At 37.5% G+C, this 23,542-nt stretch overlaps 1 protein-coding gene across 1 annotated transcript in view; it reads left to right on the top strand.

Moving 5' to 3' along the window:
* CACNA2D3 (calcium voltage-gated channel auxiliary subunit alpha2delta 3) overlaps window positions 1-23,542 on the top strand; it is a gene marked incomplete at its 5' end in the record, with an annotated part of 465,227 nt that overhangs the window by 341,867 nt on the left and 99,818 nt on the right. The window contains 4 exons of the mRNA XM_082487543.1: window positions 1,137-1,208; window positions 1,998-2,078; window positions 6,084-6,158; window positions 18,753-18,836. Of these exons, the coding sequence (XP_082343669.1) occupies window positions 1,137-1,208; window positions 1,998-2,078; window positions 6,084-6,158; window positions 18,753-18,836 (312 nt within the window). The remainder of the gene's footprint in view (window positions 1-1,136; window positions 1,209-1,997; window positions 2,079-6,083; window positions 6,159-18,752; window positions 18,837-23,542) is intronic.

Here is a 23,542-nt window from a genome sequence, read left to right as displayed (position 1 = left end):
CTTTGTTAACAAAAAATCAAAATTGCAGGAATTCTCACAAAAATGTATTGGAAATACTGCCCGAGTACAGAAAATGTGATGCTGATGCAGGGGTAGCAGGAGTCGATGTAGTCGCAATTGAGCATGACCGTCACCTACAATATTTCTCTGAAAGATTCTCCCTTTTGCTTTGTCCATTTGGCTAAACACAGATGCAACAAAGCAGATTTTAATTGTGTTCTACAAAATCTCCAGTTGCCGTTGTAACTGGGTATGTCGTGCTTTTAATTATTGGATAAGCCTCTTCAACTTTAAAGACCTTCCCCAGTTATAGGGGCAGAAAGAGTTTAACAGTAACTCTTAACTTCCAGATTGAGTTATCTTTCATATGTAGGTGGTGAAACCCTACAGGCGCACAGAGCAGTGCTTGCCTTGAACATCAGTTAACCTTTGCCTTATGGCAAAGATGTAGTCTGGTGACAAGAGGATAGTCTGAGCAATGTCACTCTCCTGTGGCCAATGATAAGCATTCTACATGTTTCTCTTGAATGGAACCGTTTTCTCCCTAAATTGAAGAAATGCGTTGAAACCTGATGTGCGGAATCAACTAATGCTTCATGCCACTTCTTTGTCCAGCAAACTGAAACCGGACGGAGCAAAGATGCTCCTGGGATATTAACTGGCTGTCATCCTTTCTGCCGCTGTGTTAGCTGATGAGATCTGAGCCTGGACCAGAAACAAAGTGCATGAAACTCGCGACCTCTTGTTCCTTGCTGGGAGAAAACAGCCTGAGGCGGTGTTGGCAGAGCTGACACTGGGAAAGATGTAGAACAGAGCTCCAGCTGCTTTGCTACTGCACATGCTGCTTCCACAATCCACATTTCAGCCCCTTCGTTTCTCTCATGGGAGACTGCGATAGGAATGAAGATGAGGCATCTTCCCTGCCAATGCAGATGGCGGGGTGGGCAGAGCTGGCATAGTTGAGCTGGGGCCAGGGCTGGGTGGGACTGCGCTGACTGCGAGTGGAACTCCAGAAGACTCATTTAGATAAATTGCCTTATCTCACTTAAAAAGAAGAGAATGTAATTGAAAAATGCGATCGCGCGTCTGTAATCGTTCCTTAGTTCTTAGAGATAATATTTCTTTTTTGAATGTAGCTCGCTGATGATCAGGGATTGGTGTTGATGACAACTGTTGCCATGCCAGTATTTAGTAAGCAAAATGAGACTGTAAGTACTCAGACTATTTCTGTCATGTAATAATGGGGTGACGGCAGTGAAGTTGCTTTCAGAGACCTAATGAGATTTTAGCCTACCCTAAAAAATTTTCTTCTCTTCTTACTATTTTGTCTGCAGTTGGTATGCCTTTGCTGGCATAAAAATGTGGACAAATAATCCCAAATAACCATACTCTAGAAACCGTAGTAAAATAATGAAACCCTATGTCTAAGGGAGAATCTCAGGTGATGCTAGGCCTTAGGATTTTCATACTTCTATATTACTTTTTTACAGGAAATAATCTATATCCTCCTCTTCTTTGCACCGATATGCTTCTATTTCACAGACTCAGAATTTAATTAGTCGTATATTATGTATATATCTGTTTATCTTTACTAATTTGTTATTAAAAAAAATTGCATGGATTTCTCCTTAACACTTAATCTTTCTGTTTTGTTTATCAAATGGCAGGAGAAATTGGGAAAGAAGGGAGTAACATCTTTTTCACAGTAGTTTTTAATTCGAAACCTATTGTGCATGAGGAAGGTTCCTGTTGAGGGACTCGGCTATCAAAATTTGCATGCATTTTCTGTATGAATTGCAGATAAAGTAGAAAGAGGCAATATTATCGATTAAATGATCGTTTGATCAGATTAGTTGTAGCAGCCTCTGTTTTCCCCACTTTTTAAATAATTTGTTTGTTATCTGTTCACTTCTGCGGACTAGCTGCAATGGGAAATGAGTGGTGAGAAATTTCACTATTATTGTGGTTCCAAGTGCATCTTTTATTGTTCTTTTCAGAGATCTAAGGGGATTCTTCTGGGAGTAGTTGGCACAGATGTTCCAGTTAAAGAGCTTTTAAAAACTATTCCAAAATACAAGGTAATATACAAACAATAGTATGTCCTTTACATGCAATATAATATAATTTTTTTAGTATGTTAATATTGTTTATACTGATGTAGCTCCATTATTTCACTCATTTTCCTCAGGAATTTTAGGTCTGTATTGCTGATAGCTAAATGTCATTGGTCCCGAGATCGAGTGCGGTTTTTAATACCAAAATTAATATAGGGCTTGATCTTCACTTTTTTGCAAGTCACGATGGGCTCTAGGAGGTAATATTAAGTATTGTCCATAATAAAATTGAGGAAATTATTTAACCCCACAAAATAACCGAAAATTCATGCTGAAAATTTGCATAACTTTGTATGGAAACCATACGAAAATCTATCCTTAACACGGCTTTAGTTCCCGCCCAACCAGACTAGTGTCTTCTTCTCTTCTCCCCAGTATTTGCTAGATATTTCCCTCTACTTAGTTTTCCAAAGTCAGACAACTCTACTACAACACTCTTAAAAAATTTTCAAAATTTGATGCACTTCATCTATCATTAAATGTTTGTAACTCAGTAAAAGTAGGCTTCGGGCAAATACAAATATTTACTTCCTTTTCGTTTAAATTTGATGCAATGCACTGGTATTTCACTACTTCTTGATGTCTGAAATGCTTTACGATAGCGCTGTTTTATTCACAAATGAAAATTAAATGAATATTTTCCAGTTAATTCCTTGCAGAATCTTTTTGTAAGATAAATGAGCGCATAACACAATACCGTCGACAGCCTTTACTAAAGAGGTCAGCTGTTGGAATAGCTACATTCAGACACGTTCCTGTACATAGATTTGTATGTCATACTTCCCTCTTAATTGGCTGCCATGCTCTCATTTACTGATTTCTAAGAGGGGGGAGGAATAAGCTGACTTGTGAGAGCCTATGTATATTCCTACATGGTTTTGTAGGTAATTCTACTTAGAGGGAAAAAACCCTCCTATCGATTTTAATTCCAATTTGAATACATTAGCAATTACCAAACGATTTGATGGATCAATATGCAATAACTGGGAAGTTTAAATTAAATGAGAATTTGATAAAAATAATGCATAAAATGCTGGCAATAATGTTGAAAAGGTGTATTGGAGTAATTTCCTGGGACCTGGATCCCGCTAGGCTAGATGCTATGCAAACACAAAACAGAAAGGCTGTCCCAACTGGAAAAAAGTTTGCAGAGTATGGGAAGAGGCAGCAGATGAGTACATACCGGTATCAGAACATAGCGAATAGAGACATTGCTGGTCAGGATAGATAACGGAGACCAATCTCAGCACACGAACCACCAAAGTTAGTTAACTGCAACTTATATTACGCTGTTGTGTATGCGGAAATAGAGAATCTGTAGAAGGCAGAAGAGAAAGGAGTAAAATTTGCTCCTTTGCAAAATTTGGAGCAAATGGAGCTCTTTGGGGCAGCCTTGTAAGGAGCTATGGGTAGACCAAGTTTCATTTGTAATGAGAAGGAAGAACAATGTTGTAGTAGCTGCAGAAATGAAAGCCTGGCTGTGCGTGGCTGGAGAGAAAAGACCGTATCACAGTGATGTTATTCAGAAGTCACGTATACGATTTGGACAAAGTCTGAATACAAGAACCTAGAGAGAGTGGGGGGTCTGAATAACAGATATTGCAGCAGAGTTAGAGTGATTCAGAAAAGGAGAAGATAGGCAGGAAAATTAAAGTTTCTGGTTTTATCATATGATAATATATTTTTTAAGACTTAGTTTTCAGTGGAAGTAATATACCACCCTCCTTCTGAACATTAGGCTTTTTATTTGAAGGTACGTTTTATATTGCAGGATGTAATGCAGGAGAGGATTATTACAGGAGGTACCAATATCGCGCAATAGGTTTGTTAGTGAAATCACTTGAGTTATAACTTCCAGTCTCACATACCGTAAACATTCCTGAACAGTAAAAAGGCCATGCAATTGCAAGAGCATAATCACCCCTGGGACCCATTCCTGTAGAGGCAGCATGTGAAATAAAATTCACGCAAGGATATAAAATGATTGGTTGGAAATAGAATTCTGCTGACCTGGAATTCTCTCCGCTCGGATGAGGAGGATTTTATGCCGAGGAAGATGAATAATAACAATGAGCTGTTTTCAGCAGTTGTTATCTAGACTAAACTTCCCCAGATGTCAGTGGCAGTTTCTCCCGAATAAGGTAAGGTGGGATTTAGTAATACTTCGTTTTCATGTGGCATTTTACAGCAGTAAGAGAGTTTTTTTGTTTCTGAACCTGTCATTTAGAGACAGAGTTCAAGGTTTAAAGTGGCAGTACTGCTGTAAGTGGTAGTATCTCTCAAATCAAAGCATTTTAAGTGCAGAGAGTGCGCAGTTTCACATCTTGCACAACACACAATAAAATACTACCCTTGGAATCCGGGTATGCTTCAAATAGGCAAATATTTTTTTCCTGTGAAGTATACCACCCACGTTTGTTTCCTTACCTGACTTCCATTGAGTGGATGTCAGTCTGCAGTTAGCAACACAGACAATTGTGCTTGAGATCTGACAGTTAGCCAACAGCTAGTTCACTTGTCATACTATAATAGGTAAAATATGTCCCCTGTTATTATTTTGGTTATCCCTCCTTTATGAAGAGATGCCAAGAACATATCACCTTCTATTTCTTCCACTGAAGTTTATTGCTTTAGGAAAATGGCTAATTTATGAAACAATCTTCTGTATGGCAGATACAGCTGACCAGATACAATCATTCACAGAGAAACACGATATAAATCTACCTGGTATGTTTTCTCTATGACCTTGCCGTAATATCATACTCTGGTTTATATTTCCAGAAAATTACAGAAGCCAACAGATTTGCTGTCCTGCTTGCGTCTTAGAAATGATTCTCACTTTGCTTTATGGCAGACAAATTCCTGAGGACCCACTTCAGCAAAGCATTTAAGAATGTACTGAAGTAAAATAAAATGCTTGGTAGTCGTGAGAAATGAAAAGCAAATGCCAAAGCAAGATAGTTCTAGGGGTTTGGGTTTGGTTTTTTGTTTGTTTCTTTGGGGTTTTTTTTAATACCTCAGTGCGTCAAGATGCTTAAATAAAGATATATGGGATGTTATATTACCTTACTTCAGAACTGAAAAAAAAAAAAAAGGTGAGAAAGTACAGCGAGATGTACTCTTTTCATGGTAAAAGTTACATACTGAAGCTGCAGAACGAGTCTACGTTAGCACCAAGTTCATGCTAAGAAAGGATGTTTGAATGACCACGTGAATGATTTGAAGGTACATTTATTGCATTCAGTGGTTGCAATCAACTGTGTAATAGCCATATAGTTAAAAGAGTAGTATTGTTATTTAAATAAGTACAGTGGTAAATTTGATTACTTATACCGTTAGGCCTCATAAAGCATTTCATTGCTCTCAAATGATCTCCCATAGTTCCACTCGGTACAAATATGTAAACTACATGAGTTTCTTTGGTAGAAATATGCCGCCTTCTGTGGCTCCAGATGAACGTGAATTAACAGAGAGGTGAAATACCTTTAAGACTGATAGATGTAAATATCGCATATGACACCATTGCTTTAAGTGATTCTTTTCCAACATCACTTGAACAACCGAAGTAAGCTGAGCCCAGCCACTCCTGGGTATATGTGAATTTACTACATTCCGGTATCCCTTTGCGTGGGCACGCTGTGCGGTGTGTGCCGCCTGCTGTGGAGCCTCGTGTATATGTGCGTATCTCATTCACTCTAAAGCACATAGAAAGAAGTGCCCCAGATAGCAAAGTGTGTGTGTGACATTTTAAAATGGTGCTATGAGCTGAATTCATCACAGTGACAGGTTCTCACTTTCACAAAATGTCAAGGATCAGAGCTTTGCATATGTTATAATGAAATACCACGTGGATGAGGGTTATGAATGCCAGCTTTAAGCCCTGGATAACTACATTCTCGCCTGATTTTTTGTTTCGGAATTTACTGGAGACCGTGCTAATTAGTATTTCTTTCTCATTTACTCTTACAGTTAGGTATTCATGGATACGCTTTTGCAATTACGAACAATGGATATATTTTGACTCATCCAGAACTTAGGCCTTTGGTAAGAATACTATTTACTGATCTATTTTATCTAGCTATGTATGTTGTGTTTGTTTTTCTTTCAGTGTGAATAATGTAATATTCATTAAACAATTAAATACAACAGATCAGTTACTTATATCGCTTTATAATGCATAATTCTTGGTAAATTTACCTCTGGGAACAAAGGTTAGCAGGAAAAAAGTAAAGGAAAATAAATATACAAGTTCTTTCTGCAAAAGATGCAGGCCTCCATTACTGCAAAATAGCAAAGCCAAAAATTGCTATAATTATGTTCATTTTACATTGAAATGGAATGCCGGAATGCTCTATTGCTGTGTAATAACCCCTATTTGTCACGTTAAAAGTGTTTAAGCTAATTTAATATACGTGCAGAAATTTCAGTAAAGCATATTCTTAAGCAAAATAGGGGACAAAGGGGTTTTGTACTAAAAGAAATAGCAGCCGATATTACCTTTAGTTTCTCCTATCATCTTGTTTGCATTAATCACAGAAAGAAAAATAGAGGTGCCTGTTATGCAAATGTTTATCGACTTAACACCCTAGAGACCTGGTACGTTCTTGATTGCATCATTGTTTAGGAACAGCACTTGCAAGTCTTCCATCACTATCAAATGTTTGCGGAGGATCAGTATTTATGATTCCGATGCTGTATACACATGGATGCCATATGTATTTCTCATGCAGACACTTCAAAGTAATGTCCAATTTCAACAGTATGTTAGTAGAAAACAGAAATATTAATTGGATGAATAATTTCACATAAAAGAAATTATTGAAAAGTGTGATTTATTAAGTCATTAGCATATCTGCTGTTTTCATTTGGCAAAAGAGTTTGTCTTTCTAAGATTTGGGCTAGGAATTACACACTTAATTAACATTTGTATTTGCACTTATTGTTTCCCCATTTATTTTTTAACTGAAGTAGAGCTTATGAAAAGTTCCACGGGGAGACTTCCATGGGTGAATGGAAAATCATTTTCTCAGTAACTTCACTGTTAAGTGAACAGGCAATCTAATGGTAAAGCAGACATTATAGTATCTTGGAAGGAATTTTAGAATGAATGGCTTAATTATCATTTCTGTTCTAAGAATATCACCTGTGATTCTGGGTGGTAGAATCTTTCACAGCTGTGGAAAGGAAGACAATGTCTGTAGACAATTTGGCAAAGTACTGACCAATAAGCAATACAATTCTCAGAAATGGCTCTTCCAAATTAATCCATTGTTGGTTTGTTTTTTTTTTACCATTCCACTGGTGAGTCACTAAAGCTATATATCCAGGTATAGACAGCTCCGACCCCAGTCAGTTAAATTATCACGATCCAGTGACCTTTTTTATTTTCACCTCTACGCTCCCCACAGATGATTTCTCACAATGATGAATTTGTATCTTCTTTATTTTATGGGAAGTAGGAGCTCTGCTACCCAAATATATAAATATTAGGGAGTGAAAAACTTTCAGCCTCCATAGCAGCAGTTTACGCTTACAAAAGATAGAAAACTCTAAATCAATACCTAAGCATTTCATCTCTCAGTCAAAATGTGGTTTGTCTCTACGAGATAGTACATACATTTCAAGTATTTAAGCGTAGGATTTATGAGACTGATTCACCTCACCCAGACCCATCTGCTCCAGCAATATCCCATTACCAGCAATATCCAGCATGAGATTGTTCCTGAGGAAGATGCAGGAACTGAATAAGAGGATGTGGAAAATCTTGCAGCAGTCAGTATAACTTTTAAGGGTGTCAGATAGGTTTCTGCCTATAAAAATTTGATTCTGATATTTGAACATTAAGACTTATTAGACTGCATACTTCTGTTATCCATGCTCACTTACTCATTTTTGTCAGTCAGACTTCTCATAGTAATGGTTTTCCTTACTGTAACCTTTTTATGCACAGCTTTTATTTTTAATTAAATTTTTAAATTTAGTTAGAAGTAGTTTTTCTACTATGAATATGGAAAGCAGAAGCTCCCGATCTACATTTTTCTTTTGCATTTCTTACTTTCTGTAGTAATATGTAATTGTTATCTCATTGAATCTTCTCATCACAGTAAGCAACCATATTTTTAGTCTGGCTGTAATCTTACTTGTCTTCATTTCAGCGTTTTGTTGTCATGTTCTCTGTATTTTTCTGACCTCTTGTTTATCATCCATTCGCCCATGTTCTTTCCTTTTCTGACTGAGAGTGCCTGCTGAGCTATGTTTGGTAACTACAGCAGAGAAGAGGCAGCAATAGGGGCTGTACAAACCTCCTTACAGCACCTGGATTATATACAAAGACTTTTAACGTACCTGCAGGTCTCTTCTGCTGCATCTTCACTGCCTTCTTAGCTCAGCTGACTCGTCCGTGTCAAGTGACTATTTGTGTGATTTTGCTTTTAACTCACATCCAGCTGCATCGTGCACATAACCTAAAAATTGCTTAAAAGAGCCAAAGTTACGAGAAAACTGACTAGATCTAGAAATCGACTGTCATAGCATTCTGTATCTTTTCCTACAATTTGATTTTTTTTTTTATTTTGCTATGTTAATTACCCTCAGTGGTTAAAATGCTGAAATACATGTTGTTCTGCTTTAATGTAAGCTTTTTATATTAAACTTAATTTTTGTTGGTGGGAAGTGCCGGTGTGGTGAGAAATTATCTTCAAAATTTTTAGCTGTTGCAGAGGAAAACGTGATTGGTTTTAGTTCATGATTGGCCACTACCTTTGCAATATTTTTCCTTATCTCTGTATGTATTCAAATCCATGGGAGTTTTTTTAATATCCCATTCCAAATTGGATACAAATGCAATGTTTTTTACGGTGTTCTCCAGTTTTCATAATACTAAAATCATGACTTTGTCTTGATTCCTAAACATGCTATTGAAATCTTCAGCTATCACAGGTACATCTGACAGCCTGTGTTTGCAAGCCACAGGAGTATATGTTTGAACGTTCCCTATCTACATTGCTTTTGCTGTACTGTCCCTTTTTCTTCTGGAAAATTACTTTGTTCACAGATATTAGTATTTATTCATTACAGAAGAGATATTTTAATAAATAGAAGGTAATGAAATCCAGGAACAGTGGATAGCTTTAAGTTAGACTGACAAAGGGTGTTATCCCCTTTCCCTGTTTCTTTTGTGGGGGCATGTTTGAATGAGGCAAAAGGTGGGTTTCTGTTACTATCCCTCACCCCAGTGTACATCTTGAAGGCACTTATTTCATTAGCTTATACAACAGTCTCTTTCTGAAATCAAAACGTTGGGCAGTAGCCCATAAGCTGTCAACTACAGGGAACTCATTGTGATATATTCACGGTCTGTTCATTTCATTTTTTTGGAAGAGTCATTTTTACCTCTGGGTTCTGTCAGTAGTGCGTAATGGGAGTCTTCTGTTGACTTCAGTGGAGTTTTTGAGAGTGAAGTGATTGCTGGCCTGGGCCCTTAGATTAATATTGCAGGCCGAATCTTGATACCGTCGTGACTAGTGGCAAAACATTCCATGAGATTTGTGACAGTAAGTATGTGAAAATAGGCAACGTAGGACTAGAATTAGATGGTTTGCCAAAGATATTATCTAAAATTAAAACTATTTGGGCACGTTAGAGTTTACATTCAAGTCACATTGATTACTGACTTGATCCGCACTGGTTTATATCGCTGTTATATATTCCGGTGGTGATGTAAAGCTAGAATATTACTAGACTCCCGAGTTACTAACCCCAGAGGCCATGTCTGTTAGTTCTGTGGATGACATACTGCTTTTTAAAGGAATTGTCTTGTGGGACGCAGAGCAGCCAGCCCGGATAGCAAACTGTCGTCGAGGAAGAGGGCTTCCTCTTGCGCCAGATTTTTATCGCGTGCTGCCCAGTCTATTTAACCATTCATCTAGCTGCATTGTTGGTTTTTATTATTATTATTTTTTTTTTCTTTGTGCTGATTATCCTATTGGGTTTATATTTAAAAATGTGTTTTTCTTGGAGATTTCCTCTTTGCTGGGTTGGTTGGTTGGTTGGGGTTTTTTTTAATAAACTCGGCTTTCGGTTAGGATGCCTGCTTGGGCAGCTGGTGTGGGAGTCATTGAAGGAAGGATGAGGAGGAAAGTAATAGATGAGTTTTAGGGCAGCATCCTCCGCCGGCTGCGCGCAGCCCCGGTCCGCGGGAGCCGGCGGAGCTCGGGACAGGCGACGTCCCGCCATGCGGTGGCGCCCCAGCACCGCCGAGGGGGCGCGACAGCCCGCGATACTCCGCGATACCCCGCCGGGCGGAGGTGTCCCGCTGCTCATGGGCAAACGAGGTCGCCTGGAGAAGGGGGGGGGGGCGGGGGGGGGGCAGGGCGGGTTCCGCGATGCAAACGGCAGTGTTCGAATCCAGAAACTCATCTCAACTGGAATTTAAATGAAAAGAAAATTTAATTAATAAAGTGCCTTTGCCATCTTTCTGCTGTGTTTCAAAGCCTTTTTTATTATTATTACTATTTATTACATAGTGGATGAGTACATTTAAAATGTTTTTACATGTTATACCCTTTTTAGGGTGCATTTCCCATCAAAAATACTCCATTGGTAACTCAAAAAACTATAGCTGATGGTAATATTTCAAAAATTTTTGTTTTAATATTGCTGTATCAGAATGCTCCTATATGCTGCATTTTGATTAAAAGTCTGTATTTTCATGGTGTAGTATTTTATTTTCCACAGGAGAATATTTTAAATTGTATGATGTAATTTTGAGTTGTATTTTTACTCAAAACCCACGACTTACTGTTTAGAAGAACATGAATTGTTTGGGAGTTCAAAACTGAATTTTGAGATTTTCAAGGCAGTAACTTGGTTTCTGAAGTTCCTTACGTATGCTTGAAAAGTGTATATGAGGACAAAGTTTTTCTCTGCAACAGTTATGTCAGATTTGATTGCTTTCCTTTCAGTATCTTGTTAGCACTTGCAGGGTTCTAGGTCTTACTCCATTAAATTTAAAAATGCAGAATATGTAATGATGATGTTACATTTTGCCAAAGAAATGCATTTACTGAATGTAAAGGAAGAGTAATAAATGAGGGGCTTTGAGCAACCTGGTCTAGTGCCACAGACTGACACCTTTGCGAATCTTATCTGGTGTTAGGGGTTTGTGCTGTTGCCTCTTAGTCCTAATGTTTGTGTGGTTTTCAATGAATAATAGCGAGATTGCGAGGAGATTTTGTGAAGTCTGTGGCTTTTTTTTGATTCATAGTTGGCAATGGAATTTGTATTTTTGTTCAGGGAGTAAAGAGGGATTTTGTTTTCAGTAATTATTAGGTTCATTTAGGGTAGAATACTCAAAGTTCCTGACCAAGGAGCTCAAGTTCCTTAATTAAAGAAAATATGCATTTAAGACAAATGCATATGTTATGGAATCAAATTGCATCTTTTATTCAGATTCTGCCATTTTTTTGATAAATGTAAGCTTGGGAATGTTTTATGACTTAGGAATTAATCTAATAACATCCATGATGATTAAGGAGTTTGTAATATTCGGAGTTTAAATGATCATCTTTTTCTCGGAGAAGATTGAGGCGTATATTCCTACTCTCTGTATAAGCTCTGGAAAGCTAGTAATGGTGATTTTTCGAATGGCTATATGGGAACGCTCTTTTTATTACTGCAAACCAATTCAATTGAAAAATTGCTTTCTTTAAAACGATGCACATCTTTATTTAATTTGATCAGTCTTAATAGAGAAAGTTACACGTAGAAATCAAAGCCCATGCATATATCACAGTACCCTCAACTGACACATCTCGGTGGCTTAGCTGCCTGAGGAAGTTACCATTTTAAACTTCGAATGTTGACTGTCACGATATACTGTAGTAAGGTAAAGGACCAGGAGTATTTAGGGATTGCTAGAGCAGTATTAAGTCTTTTGTAGCTGCAAATTCTGGGAAAATTTGTTTCTCCTAATATAGAAAAACAGAGAAATCCAAGTCTCGGGGGAAACATTAATGCCCCACTTAAGCAGTGTTAGCCTTTCATAAGCAGCAAATCTCATTTCTCTCTGGGGAGTCCCGCCTGGAACGTAAGATAACCTACACTTACCCTTGCTTTATTCAGCAACTCCATAAAACTCTACAGCTGTAGCTGACAGCAGAATATTTAAATGATTTGAACAGTGTAAATGCCTCACGTTCATTTAAATAACTGAAGAATTCAATCACTTGAATGCCAATGATTATTCCTGTTGCAGTTTACATTTCAAAAAAGACAGCCCATCTGAATCCCTGTGAGAGCATTAAATTGCTATCTAATTAGAAGTGCAAAATTACATATATTTAAAAGATAATTAAAGGTTTGAAGGCTGTTGAATAACCGGTTGTACATATAAATGAATCACAGAAAAATTTGTTAGCAATATGTGAAGCTTTCTTTTATTCTTTGCTTTCAGCTTTGAAGTTAGGTATAACTGAGCTCATGGGTTTAAGTCTGGTAGTATTAAGATAAAGGCAGATGTTTTTAATTATTTCTACTCAAACCCCAAATAATTATAAGCAGCTGCCAGTTTTACATAATCCCAAATGATAAGGTCCTGAGAATGCAAATAAAATCCTAAATAGAGGGGTTGTTTTTTTCAGCGGAGTAAACCACATACATGTCGCATTGCTAATCAACTGCAGTCCACCTGAACTCGTGAGCTCGGCCGGTGTACTCTTTGTTCAGTCTGTAGGTGTGTGACTTAAAGCTGTTTTTTGTCTTTGCTTTTAACTCACCCCGTATATTCCCATCTTTTGTTTCATCAATTTAAACATCGCTTCAGCATTTTAATGCAAATTTTTTATGAGTGTAAATAGACAGAGTAATTTAAATACATGTGGCGTGAGAATTATTTTCTTCTATTACTTCGCTAGAGGGTTTTTCTGTGTACGTGGTACATCTAGTTGTTCCTACTTTTTATCTGCCTGGCAACTTAGAATTGCATTATTCTCTTTTCCCTAGCAAATGGCATGGCTCCTGTTGACAGCTTTTCTCTGCAGTATTTCTGCAAATTTTATGGTGTGGCAGTTTTTCACTGCCATCTGACATGAAAAATCAGTCCAAAATAACTGGGTTTTGCTGCCAACCATAACCTAGGAACTTCTGGATTAACATGGTAAATAATAAGCTTGTCATGAAGGTCTGTCTTTGGAAAGGGAAGTTGTTCTTCCTATTTCCTAAGCAAATCAAGATGTTACCTTTTTTAATATTAAAATAGGGAGCTTTGTATAGAAGGCAACTTTGGTTTTGACTGGACAGCTGTGAGTGTTCTACAAATTCAAGATAAAGTGCAGATCAATAAAGGGGCTGTAAACTAGATGCAAATAATGAAATGAAAGTATCACAAAAGATAAATCAGGATCATGTGAGCAGGAAAAAAAATTCCAAGTGAAATAAAGAGCTTAAAAGTCCAGCAGTAGTGGTTTACATTGAGATAGGATGCTGCTTCACATGTATGCCCAGGCAGAATGTTTTGGAGCTATGTAGCACATGGGGAGTGAAAGCTCAGTTGCTGCGGGTGATGTTATATAGACAGGTGAAGCAGTGAAGGGAATTTTTCACTGCTTTTTTTTTTTTAAATGTCAGAGTATGAATCAGTCTACTGAAGTGATCTCTTCCCCTGTCTTCTGACGACCTTCCACTGTATTTTTCATTATCTTTTCTCAGTCCCATAGTATTTAAACTCTAAGCATTTTATGATGGAAGTATTATTTTATTAATGGACTAATGTTGAAGGACTTCATCCCTATTTAAAGGAATTTGCAATTTGGAATTATTACAATCCTCGCTGAAAAGGAGGAGGGAAATGCCCCCCTCCCCTTCCTCTCTGTGCAGGTTTCCATAGGAGGGTGGCGTGGCCCTTTTTGGAGAAGTGCCTCACTTGGGGACGTCCCCTGCTTTGGAGCCAGGAAAGCAAGCAGCAATATACTCCTGCCTTATTCTATGCCAAGGAGACGCATTTGAAGGACTGGTGACAGAAACAGATGATTCTGCTCCCAAAGCCAGTGTAAACTGAGCTTTTGCCTTGCACAGTCACCTCAATAAGGAACAGTGGGACTCAGCAGCAATTTATGTTGGGATGGAGAGCTGGTAAAGGTCTCCTATCAGCCATTGCACTGACCGTGTCAAGTCAGGTTCAGTGCAGTTCCCACTCAAACAGCTGCAGTCTTTACATTATGTCAATCAGAGCTACACTAGACAGTAAGTGGCAACATTAATGTCCAGAATCTTAGAGAAGGGAGGTAGCTGAACAACTGGCTAGACTGGGGAATTGCAATAACGACAGTGTATTCAGTCTAGGTCTGTTTATTTAAAACTATGTGGAAAAGTGAGTAATGTTAGTTAATGATGCTTTTCCTCTGATATTTGTTCGTTCAATCTTTCCTATCAAAATTGGCAGACAAGAATACCTTTACAGGATGGCTTAATGTAAGGTACGGTTATGCATGCAATTGTATACAATTGTATTATGTAGAATTAAAGCTCAGCAAAATGTATTTGCGCTGTGTTCAAGTTTGTCTCTTCTAAGAAGAAAAATTGGGATAATTCTCAAATCCTGTTTAGATTAATGCATTATCCTGATTTTGAAGTACTAAAAAGATGAAACTTAATCGATTGATGCAACATTTTAAAATTAGAGGAGTTTTTTGGTTCCCAATGCCTTACTTTTGTACATAAGATGATAGTTTGGCAAGGAAGAGCTTTCCCTTGAAATTATTTTACTTCTCTAGCTTTTGGTTGTTGTTTAGTAGATACTTTCTTGCTATAATACTTTCTCACAGATGATTTCACAAGTGTGGCTAAGCAAGTTCACTAAAATCTACGCTTCCAAAGCTGCTATCACAGCAACTTACTCTCTCCTACCGCCCCATTATCCAGATGGAGCACGTCTGAGAAATTCCAATCACCTTAGACCCAAAGCTTGCAGCTGTTAAGATGTAGCGTGCTCCCTCCGTGATCAGATTGCTACACTCTGACTTTATAAACACGTGGCAGGTCACATTCAATGCAGATGGTTTGGGACTGCTTGTGTTGTTAAAAAAAAAAAAAAAAATCAAAGCAAAGAGTTTAATAATGGCACATGTAAATGGTTGTATACGGGGTGCTGAAAAAATGTGATTCAGTCTTTAAACAGTACACGTCACATGTTGTTTGAATCATCCAATGCTATAAGAGTTTGGCCAAGCCTCAAATAAAAGATGCTGAATAAGATAAAGCTCATTCTGATTACCAAACAAAATCATTTCCCGTGTTCTTTCCGCAAACAAAAATATTTTGGAGCTATCATATAGTTTTGAGCAGACTAAAAGATTCTTGTATTGCAGTCCAGATATTAAAAAAAATTCAGTATCTTCTCTCCCCCCCCCCCGAGAGGTTAGCTACTGTATAATATCACCACACATTTTATACTGGCCAAAGTAGATTAACAGCACACAGTTTAAATCTAGCTCTTTTCCGCATGCACTTAAATCAGAGTAGTTTGGTAGAGCTCCTATTTTCTGTCTTTCCCAGTGGGTCCCTTAATAATTTGTTTCAATGCTTTATAGTAATGTTGCAGGTGGGTTTGGCTTCAGCCTTCAATCGGTATGTTATACTTCACCCAGGAGTCTCAGAGATAAAAAGTTAGATTAGGTTTGCTACCAGAGAAAAAGGTATAGATGAATGCCATTTTTCAAAGCTGCTTCCATGTCCCTGAATAACTTTTACTAAGAAATTAGTTAAGCAATAAAACTAGAAAGAAGCTAGAGAAGAGTGGCCAATGGAACAGTAGTGTTGTGAAGTATTTTATATTTGGTCTACTTGCATTTATGTTGTAGGCCCTACTTACATAAGCATAAAGATATGTAAATTTACTGCTGGGAATAAGGTAATATCTTCATGAAGATTCACTCTGTAAGCAAAGTTACCCAGATGTGCAAAAAATTGCGATTTTTTTTATATCCTTTCCTTGCTGGAAGTTGGGTTTTGTTTCTTCTGCCATCCTTTTGTGAGCTATAACATAAAGATACTCTTCACGTATTAAATTCCTGTGTAGGCAATCAAACAGTAGCCCCTAAAGTGTAAGAGCTGAATGAGGAGGTAGGCATCTCAATATTTTATTAGTTCCTGTCCGAAATGTGTTTAAGAACTACACTTTCCGTTCCTTTGAGTGCTAATAGAGCCTAACCTGTGCTTGAGCATTGGGGTTTGGCTTTGGTTTTGCTTCTCTGAATTTTTAAGACGTGAATGCTTCCAATTCTGGCTTTGCTGCAGAACTTTGAATGTTTTATCCAGCTCTTCGTTTGATTTCTTTTGATTTTGTTTTTGCTCTTTGAGTGCAAGGTGTGGAATATAGCCGAGTAGAATAAATACAACCCCTGTAATCAATACGATGCAAATGGTTTCCCTCATGTTTGAAGCATACTTCTGCTGTCAGACACACAAGATCAACTCCTATTGTCGTAAGTAAGGATTTGCACATGTGTCTGAGAATGCAGTACAGCCCAGAAGCTCTTCCACATCTGTGAGTAAGGATGTAATTAACCATTGGAACCAGTACAGGAGCTGTTTGCTCTACTCAAATGATCCCAGCTAACTTCTATGTAACACTTTTCAGCTCTCAGTATTTCAGAGCTTGACTGTAACCATTTCTATACTAGAATGACTAAATCGGATGAAAGGTTTGGTTGGTTAATTGGTGCAGCCACAGAGAGTAGATTAAAGAGAATATCGATATAGCTGCAGCCATAATGAAAGACTTGCAAAGCATGGCTGCAAATGTGAACTGGGCGTTATCCTCTCATATTTTATGCTTGTGAGATTTAACTATATTGGCTGCGAATTTTCTACTTCACTCTTTGGCTGTAGTTATCCCTTTGGCTATCAGAGCTGTCACGTAGCAAGAATTAATCGTAGCACTGAGCTGCTTGAATGCAGTCCAGTGTATAAGCATGTGCTGAAAGCAGAAATTCTTTACATCTCTCTACCCACTAGCCCAGAAGGAGATAACCTTGTTGTTACAAGAATGGTGCCTTCTAGCAGAGGGGCAAAAAAAGCATATGAAAGTAGTCTTCACTGGCATCTGCATGGATTCTTAGAACTTAATCTAAGACTTACTCTAACAGAGTTGCTAGGATTTTTTGTTATTCAAAACAAGAATGAGAATTGAGTCAGGATTTTATCCCAGTTTCCCAAAAGAATCATCTGTAGAAATAATTGGAGTATCCAAGTCGTTATGAGCAAAAATTAAGGAAGCTCAGTGAAGCCTGTGCTAGAAGAAACTTTACAGTGATACCAGTATCTCCAAATGTCTCTGTGATTATGATCCACTATTCAATATTTTTTTTTTTTTAAATTTGCTGTTCTTCAGGAAGGTTTTGTCATGCCCATTTTTAAATACTGTGGTCTACGAAAGCAACTGTGGGATTCACAAATGAGAATCTTTTAATTTAGACAGGAAAAAGTCAGGATGGGAATAACCTCCTCAATGCTCAGAGAGCCAGATTTTTCTTTGGCCTCTCTAGTCTCACTGAATGTGATTGAAAGTTCCTGCACCACTGGCCCCGGTGATGAATTGGCTGTCTCAAGCACTGAGATATAGTTTTATGGTTTACGATATAGTTGGTCCTGCCCCGAGGGAGGAGAATCAACTATATATACTGCCTTAGAGGTACATTTTCTATCCTTCTATGACGCTATTGGTGGGGAGTCACAAAAGCAATTTGGGGATTTTTCACAATATCCCAATGTCTCCTGTCATACTTCATAGAAAGACTTGTGGTTTTCCCTCCCACTTGTATGCATCGTAAAAGATAAAAGACCAGATTTCACATTACGCTGATCGTCTCCCACATTTAATTTTTTTAACACATATTCTCATAATTTTTCTTAACCAGTTCTTTAATCACAGATCTTCCTAAATACTTTTTTCTTCTTCCACCAGGCAAGGTTTTTGTTCTTACACTAGTAGGCTCTCTGATTTTGAATGTTCAGCAGAGGGCAGAATTTCCTACGTTATAAACACCTCGGTGTCAAATCAATTTGTCACTAGAATGTTAATTTTGAATATGCAGTTTACGGTGTAACAGTGACTAGTGATAAAAACCTCTAAATTATCATTATTAGTATATTACTTTTTCCCCATGAAGTTGTAGATAAAACGTAGTGTCAGCAAATGTTAACACCGTACTTCCCAAGACTTGCATCTTATCTTGTTTAAAGAGAAATGGGTAAACATTTTGTTGATAAGATTGTAGTAAATATAACTTCCTGTACAGCTGAAAGAGCTAGTTTGAGACATTTAACATAAACTACAAGATCAAGGTCTCATGTATTTTCCATATGGGGAGAAGAAGGTGGAACTGCTGAGTTTGACTTCCCTGTGTCCCCGTCAAGAATCGTTTTGTATCATTGCAACAGATCGTGTAAGTAATCATGTGTGATGTAGGTTTTTAGTTCACAGGCGACGTTTATGCAGCAATATGGTGCGTTTTGTATGAATTGAGCTACCTACTGTTATGTGTATTGCATACAATCAGCAAATTTTTAAAATCTTCTAATTCAAAATCTTTGTGCAAATAAAGCAGGATGTGCTAAATATTTCACCCCTTTTTCTGCCAGTACGAAGAAGGGAAGAAACGAAGAAAGCCCAACTACAGTAGTGTGGATCTTTCTGAGGTCGAGTGGGAAGACAGAGATGACGTGGTAAGTGTTAAAACCCCGTCAGAAGACATCGTTGCACTGTACCTGGAAACTGTTTAAGTAGTCATTAGAGAGGCCACCTGACTGCTCTCAGGAGGGAAAGGGAAATAGCCCCTTTCAGTTCATTTAGGACTTTATAACTATTTTGTATCGATTCTTCCTTACATATGCATATACCACAAACACAGACTCTTTGTACCTTTGGTAAAACTCATCACCTGTGCATTCTCCGTGCATCCCGTTGTGTGGGTTTGCTGGATAGCCAATACAGTGCTAGAGAAGGGAATAGAATATCTATCTCTTTAGAGCTGGCCCAGACAACTGCTGAAACTCAGAAATGAGGGAACGAGTTTAACTTCTCTCCATGAGATCCTTCTTTCCTTAATGAAAGTAATGAGACCTGTTTTCCTTCATGTACAAAATCAGATTCTTTGACCTCTGTTCAGAGCGCAGATTCACTCTAAACTCCTAGTTTCAGGCATATGGGTAGCTGCAGAAGCATACGTTCTATGTCTGTCACCTGTTATGCACAAAATCCTTTCCGTTAAACTCATTTTTCAGTGCTCCATCTACTCTGTAGTTCACGCTCTATCTTATTCTTTCTTACCTTGCAGGCGTAGCATTTTCTGCAGTACTGTATCAAAAGCTTTCCTTATGTCCATGGCTTAACCTTTGCCTGGTCTTTCTGTTACTTCCTCAATAAATCTGATTTGTTAGGCATGATTCGTTTTGTGTGAATCCGTGCTGACTGTCCTTAATTAAATCGTAACTTTCCAGGTGTTCCCCTTTCTGTCCTGTAATTTAGTTTTTCCCATAAGTTCCCTACTGCCAAAGTCACGACTGCATGTCTGTATTTTTCATAGATGTCTCCTCGATCCCTTCTCAAATGTCAGTACTGTGTTAGCTTCTCTCAAGTCCTTCATACCTCTACTTTTCCAGAGAGGTTTTGAATATATCCACTGAAGGTTCCCATATTTACTTTGTCATGTCCTTCCGAAATCTGGGATGGATCACGTACAACCGCCCCTGGAGTCTTGTCAGTCTTCAGATGTACTAATTTCTTGATCCCTGTTCTGACATAAGTCTATATTTTCTTTCTGCCTTAAAAAATATATATCTTGCATTCCTCCCTCTCTCCACCCCCTTTGTGAATAGTGAAACAGTTCATTTATGTTTTAAGCAATGTCTGTTTCGTCAGGTGATAGATTGTCCTCATCCTCTCCTAGGAGGCCGTCTTACTTCCTTATTTAGAGTTTTGTGTTGGAGTGTACACTCAAACTTTTTTCGTGTTTCTTGGGTAGTTTTGTGCAGTTTTCTACGCGTGCACTATTTAAGACTTCCTCATTAGATTTTCATATATTGTAGCAGCCTTTTGCAATCTTGGCACTCACATTGACTTCATGTTTTATACCTTGCCTTTTCTCCTATCTTTGATCACTTATTACTCAACCAGTTTCTCTGCAAATGACCTTTTAAAATTTCCTTTCACCTTTCAAATGTTATTGCTGTAGTTAAGTACAGCTTTTAAACCTTCACGATTTTTTTTCTTATTATTTCTCTTTGGTTTGTGTTTCGTGTTCTTTTTTCTTTTTTCCAATACTTTCTCTGCTTAATTTTTACAGTTTCCAATCCATCATTTTTAATCATATCTTGTAGAAATTCAGTGGTTCAGTTAATGTAACATTGAACTATTTTTTTGACATTGAAAATTAAGTTTTATTTGTAACTGAGGTTTTACCTGAATACATATGAAAGCAAAAAGGCCAGATTCAGCTTTCTATTTCCATTTCTTGAGACCCCTAAGCTCTGTCACTTTTTCTGAAAATTTCGAGCAAAATTGAATTTTTCGATCTATAGGCTGCAAAAAGTTTTGTTTCAAATTTTGATGAAAGATTCATACATATATTTTATCTGACTCCCTTTCACCAAAAAAAAGTTACAAACTATTTTTTAATTGTAACATTGAAACAAGAAGCCTTTCCAATTGTTTCATCTTTTGAAGGAGAAAAGAAATTAATTTAAATTACAAATAGACTAAGTTGAGCATTACTTTTGTAGAAAAGATCCAGATCTGTTGCCCAATATGTAAGAGTAAAAAAAAAAAAAAGATAAATCATAAGTGAAATAAATTTTTGTGTAGGCTTTGTAAAACAGCCTACACATAGAATCATAGAATGGTTTAGGTTGGAAGGGACCTTTGAAGATCACCTAGTTCCAACTCCCCTGCCATAGGAAGGGACACCTCCTACTAGACCAGGTTGCTCAAAGCCCCATCCAACCTGGCCTTGAACACCTCCAGGCACGGAGCTTCCATGACTTCTCTGGGCAACCTGTTCCAGTGCCTCACCACCCTCAGTGAAACATTTCTTCCTAGTATCTAATCTAAATCTCTCCTCTTACAGCTTAAAGCCATTTTCCCTCATCCTATCACTACACAGCCTTGTAAAAAGTCCTTCCCCCAGCTTTCTTGTAGGCCCCCTTTAGGTACTGGAAGGCCACTATAAGATCTCCCCGGAGCCTTCTCTTGTCCAGGCTGAACAACCCCAACCCTCTCAGCCTGTCCTCATAGGAGAGGTGCTCCAGCCCTCTGATCATCTTTGTGTCCCTACTGTTTGATGATCGGTGACCAAGTGTTTCCTGAAAAAAACAGCAGGTTAAATATTCTGGAAAAATGTATTAACATTCGAAATGTCCTAATACTTGAGCAATGCCACACACAAGTAGAGACCTTCATGCAAATATCTAAATAGGAAAAAAAATGCAATGTCAAACAAATAATATTTTTACAGGTATTTTTAAAAGTAAGCCTGGTATGTCATTGCAAGCTTTTTTTGTTTGTGTGAAATACTATGTAAGTCATTTATACCATGTTGCTATGACCTTTAGAGGGGCTGATGGTCAGAAATACTAATAGAAGAATGAAAGAGCTATGATATAAAGTAATAGTGGAGCTACAGGAAGAGTTATTGTAACCATCAGAGTTAGAATGGGAATGGAATTTGAAGGAAGTTACGTAGATTATTGTAACGAAATCTGTCTCTTTATGCAGCTTTTCTGATGTGAAGATCCAAATGAGTGTCCAAAAAGTGTGTGTTATTTTTGTCGATCTGTTGTAATAGGCAATTCTGTAATATTGTTAATTTTGAGTGAAAATGGTAAATATTGTGTAGAAGACTTAAAACTTTGTGAAGTAACTTACTGACTTGAGGGGTACATGTGGCTCTACTTCACAAGGCCTTGGACTTGATGTTCTTGATTTTTTCCGAGCTTGGTTAGTAAAGCATTGTTTAGTCAACTGTGAAGGGAAAGAATTAGTGTATTCATATAGCTGCTTTTAATAACATAGACTACTACTGGTATATTTTTCTCCCATGAAACACTTATGTGGAAGCTGATTAAGACATTTTCTTACTTTTTACCACATTAATTTAATGGTTTCATAGTTTTCCAAGAATATAGAATGATCTCATACCATAGCAGTGAAACTAGGTTCTTAGCGATTGATTGGCTAGTTGAAGGAGTAATAATAGGTATTACTCAGAAGAGGTGAAGAAATAGGTTTTCTCTAGTCATCGGGTAAGGAAAAGGTGGCAGGACTAAGGTTAGATTTTTTTTTTCACCATAAAATACAGTTAGTGTAAATATATATTCATCAGTTCATTTTCCAGGTTAACAGTACATGCTATCTTGCTGTTGCTGAATTTTATCAGAAATAGAAATCTTAGCATTAGCTTTTTAAACTAACAGTGTCTTCCAGCAAAGTCTGGGAATACACAGTACCAAAGACAAGACGTTTCAATTTGGACAGAAACCTTTTTCTCATTAAATCACTTCTTAAAATTCTTTTATTATAATTTTTAGCTGAATGAAATATTTTTTTCCAAATAAAAAAGACCATGAATGAATGTTTTGGGGCCCGAAGCCAACTGAAGCAGTATTTATTTTATGCATTTGAGGAGGGAGATGAAACTGCAGAAGAGCCGAGAAACCAGATTACAAAGCCAAGAAATGTAATCACAGCAAGCAAAAAAAAAAAAAAAAAAAAAAGAAGAGAAGTAAAACTCTAAATCCCACATGCAGACTTGATCTTAAACACTACTGAGAGTTTGGAGGCCCTTTTAGTAAATCTATGACTTGCCTGAGGCTTGTGGGAGGAATGGGTCTTAGACAACTGCAGGCACCAATAGGAGAAAAATGAAAACCACGTTAAAGATAAATGGAACTGTTCTGTAAATGTTAGAAAGTAGATGGTTAATTAAGACCAGATCTCCAAGTCGAAAACCGCAAAACTTAAAATGGGAAAATATTTCCAGAATTGCCTATTATGTATTGTTAAAAAAAATCCACAGTAAAATATATGCTTTATTTTATACATGCCTCCAGCTAAAAATTATTCTTTTACACTCACTGACAGAAGAGTAAGACTGTTAATTCAAATCTAGATGCCCCAGAATTAAATTTAAAGAGCTGCAAAGTTTGCAGTTTTTGATAGGTCGGCCGTGCCCAACTTGTTCATGAGAATAAACCCAGCTATTTCACTGGCAAGTTTGGTCATTCTCTTTTCACTCCATGCTAACTCAAAAAGCCTGCAGAGTGCATTGATATGACTATCTTCACAATTTTTCGTTAAAATCTGACTCAATTGCACAATCTGGCATGAGGTACTGGAGAGCAGGAAATGTTTATTCAGCAAGAACACGATATCTAAA

This window comes from Vanellus vanellus (assembly GCF_965231255.1).
Source record: "Vanellus vanellus genome assembly, chromosome: 9".
NCBI lineage: Eukaryota > Metazoa > Chordata > Aves > Charadriiformes > Charadriidae > Vanellus > Vanellus vanellus.
This window is presented reverse-complemented; position numbering and strand designations above follow the sequence as displayed.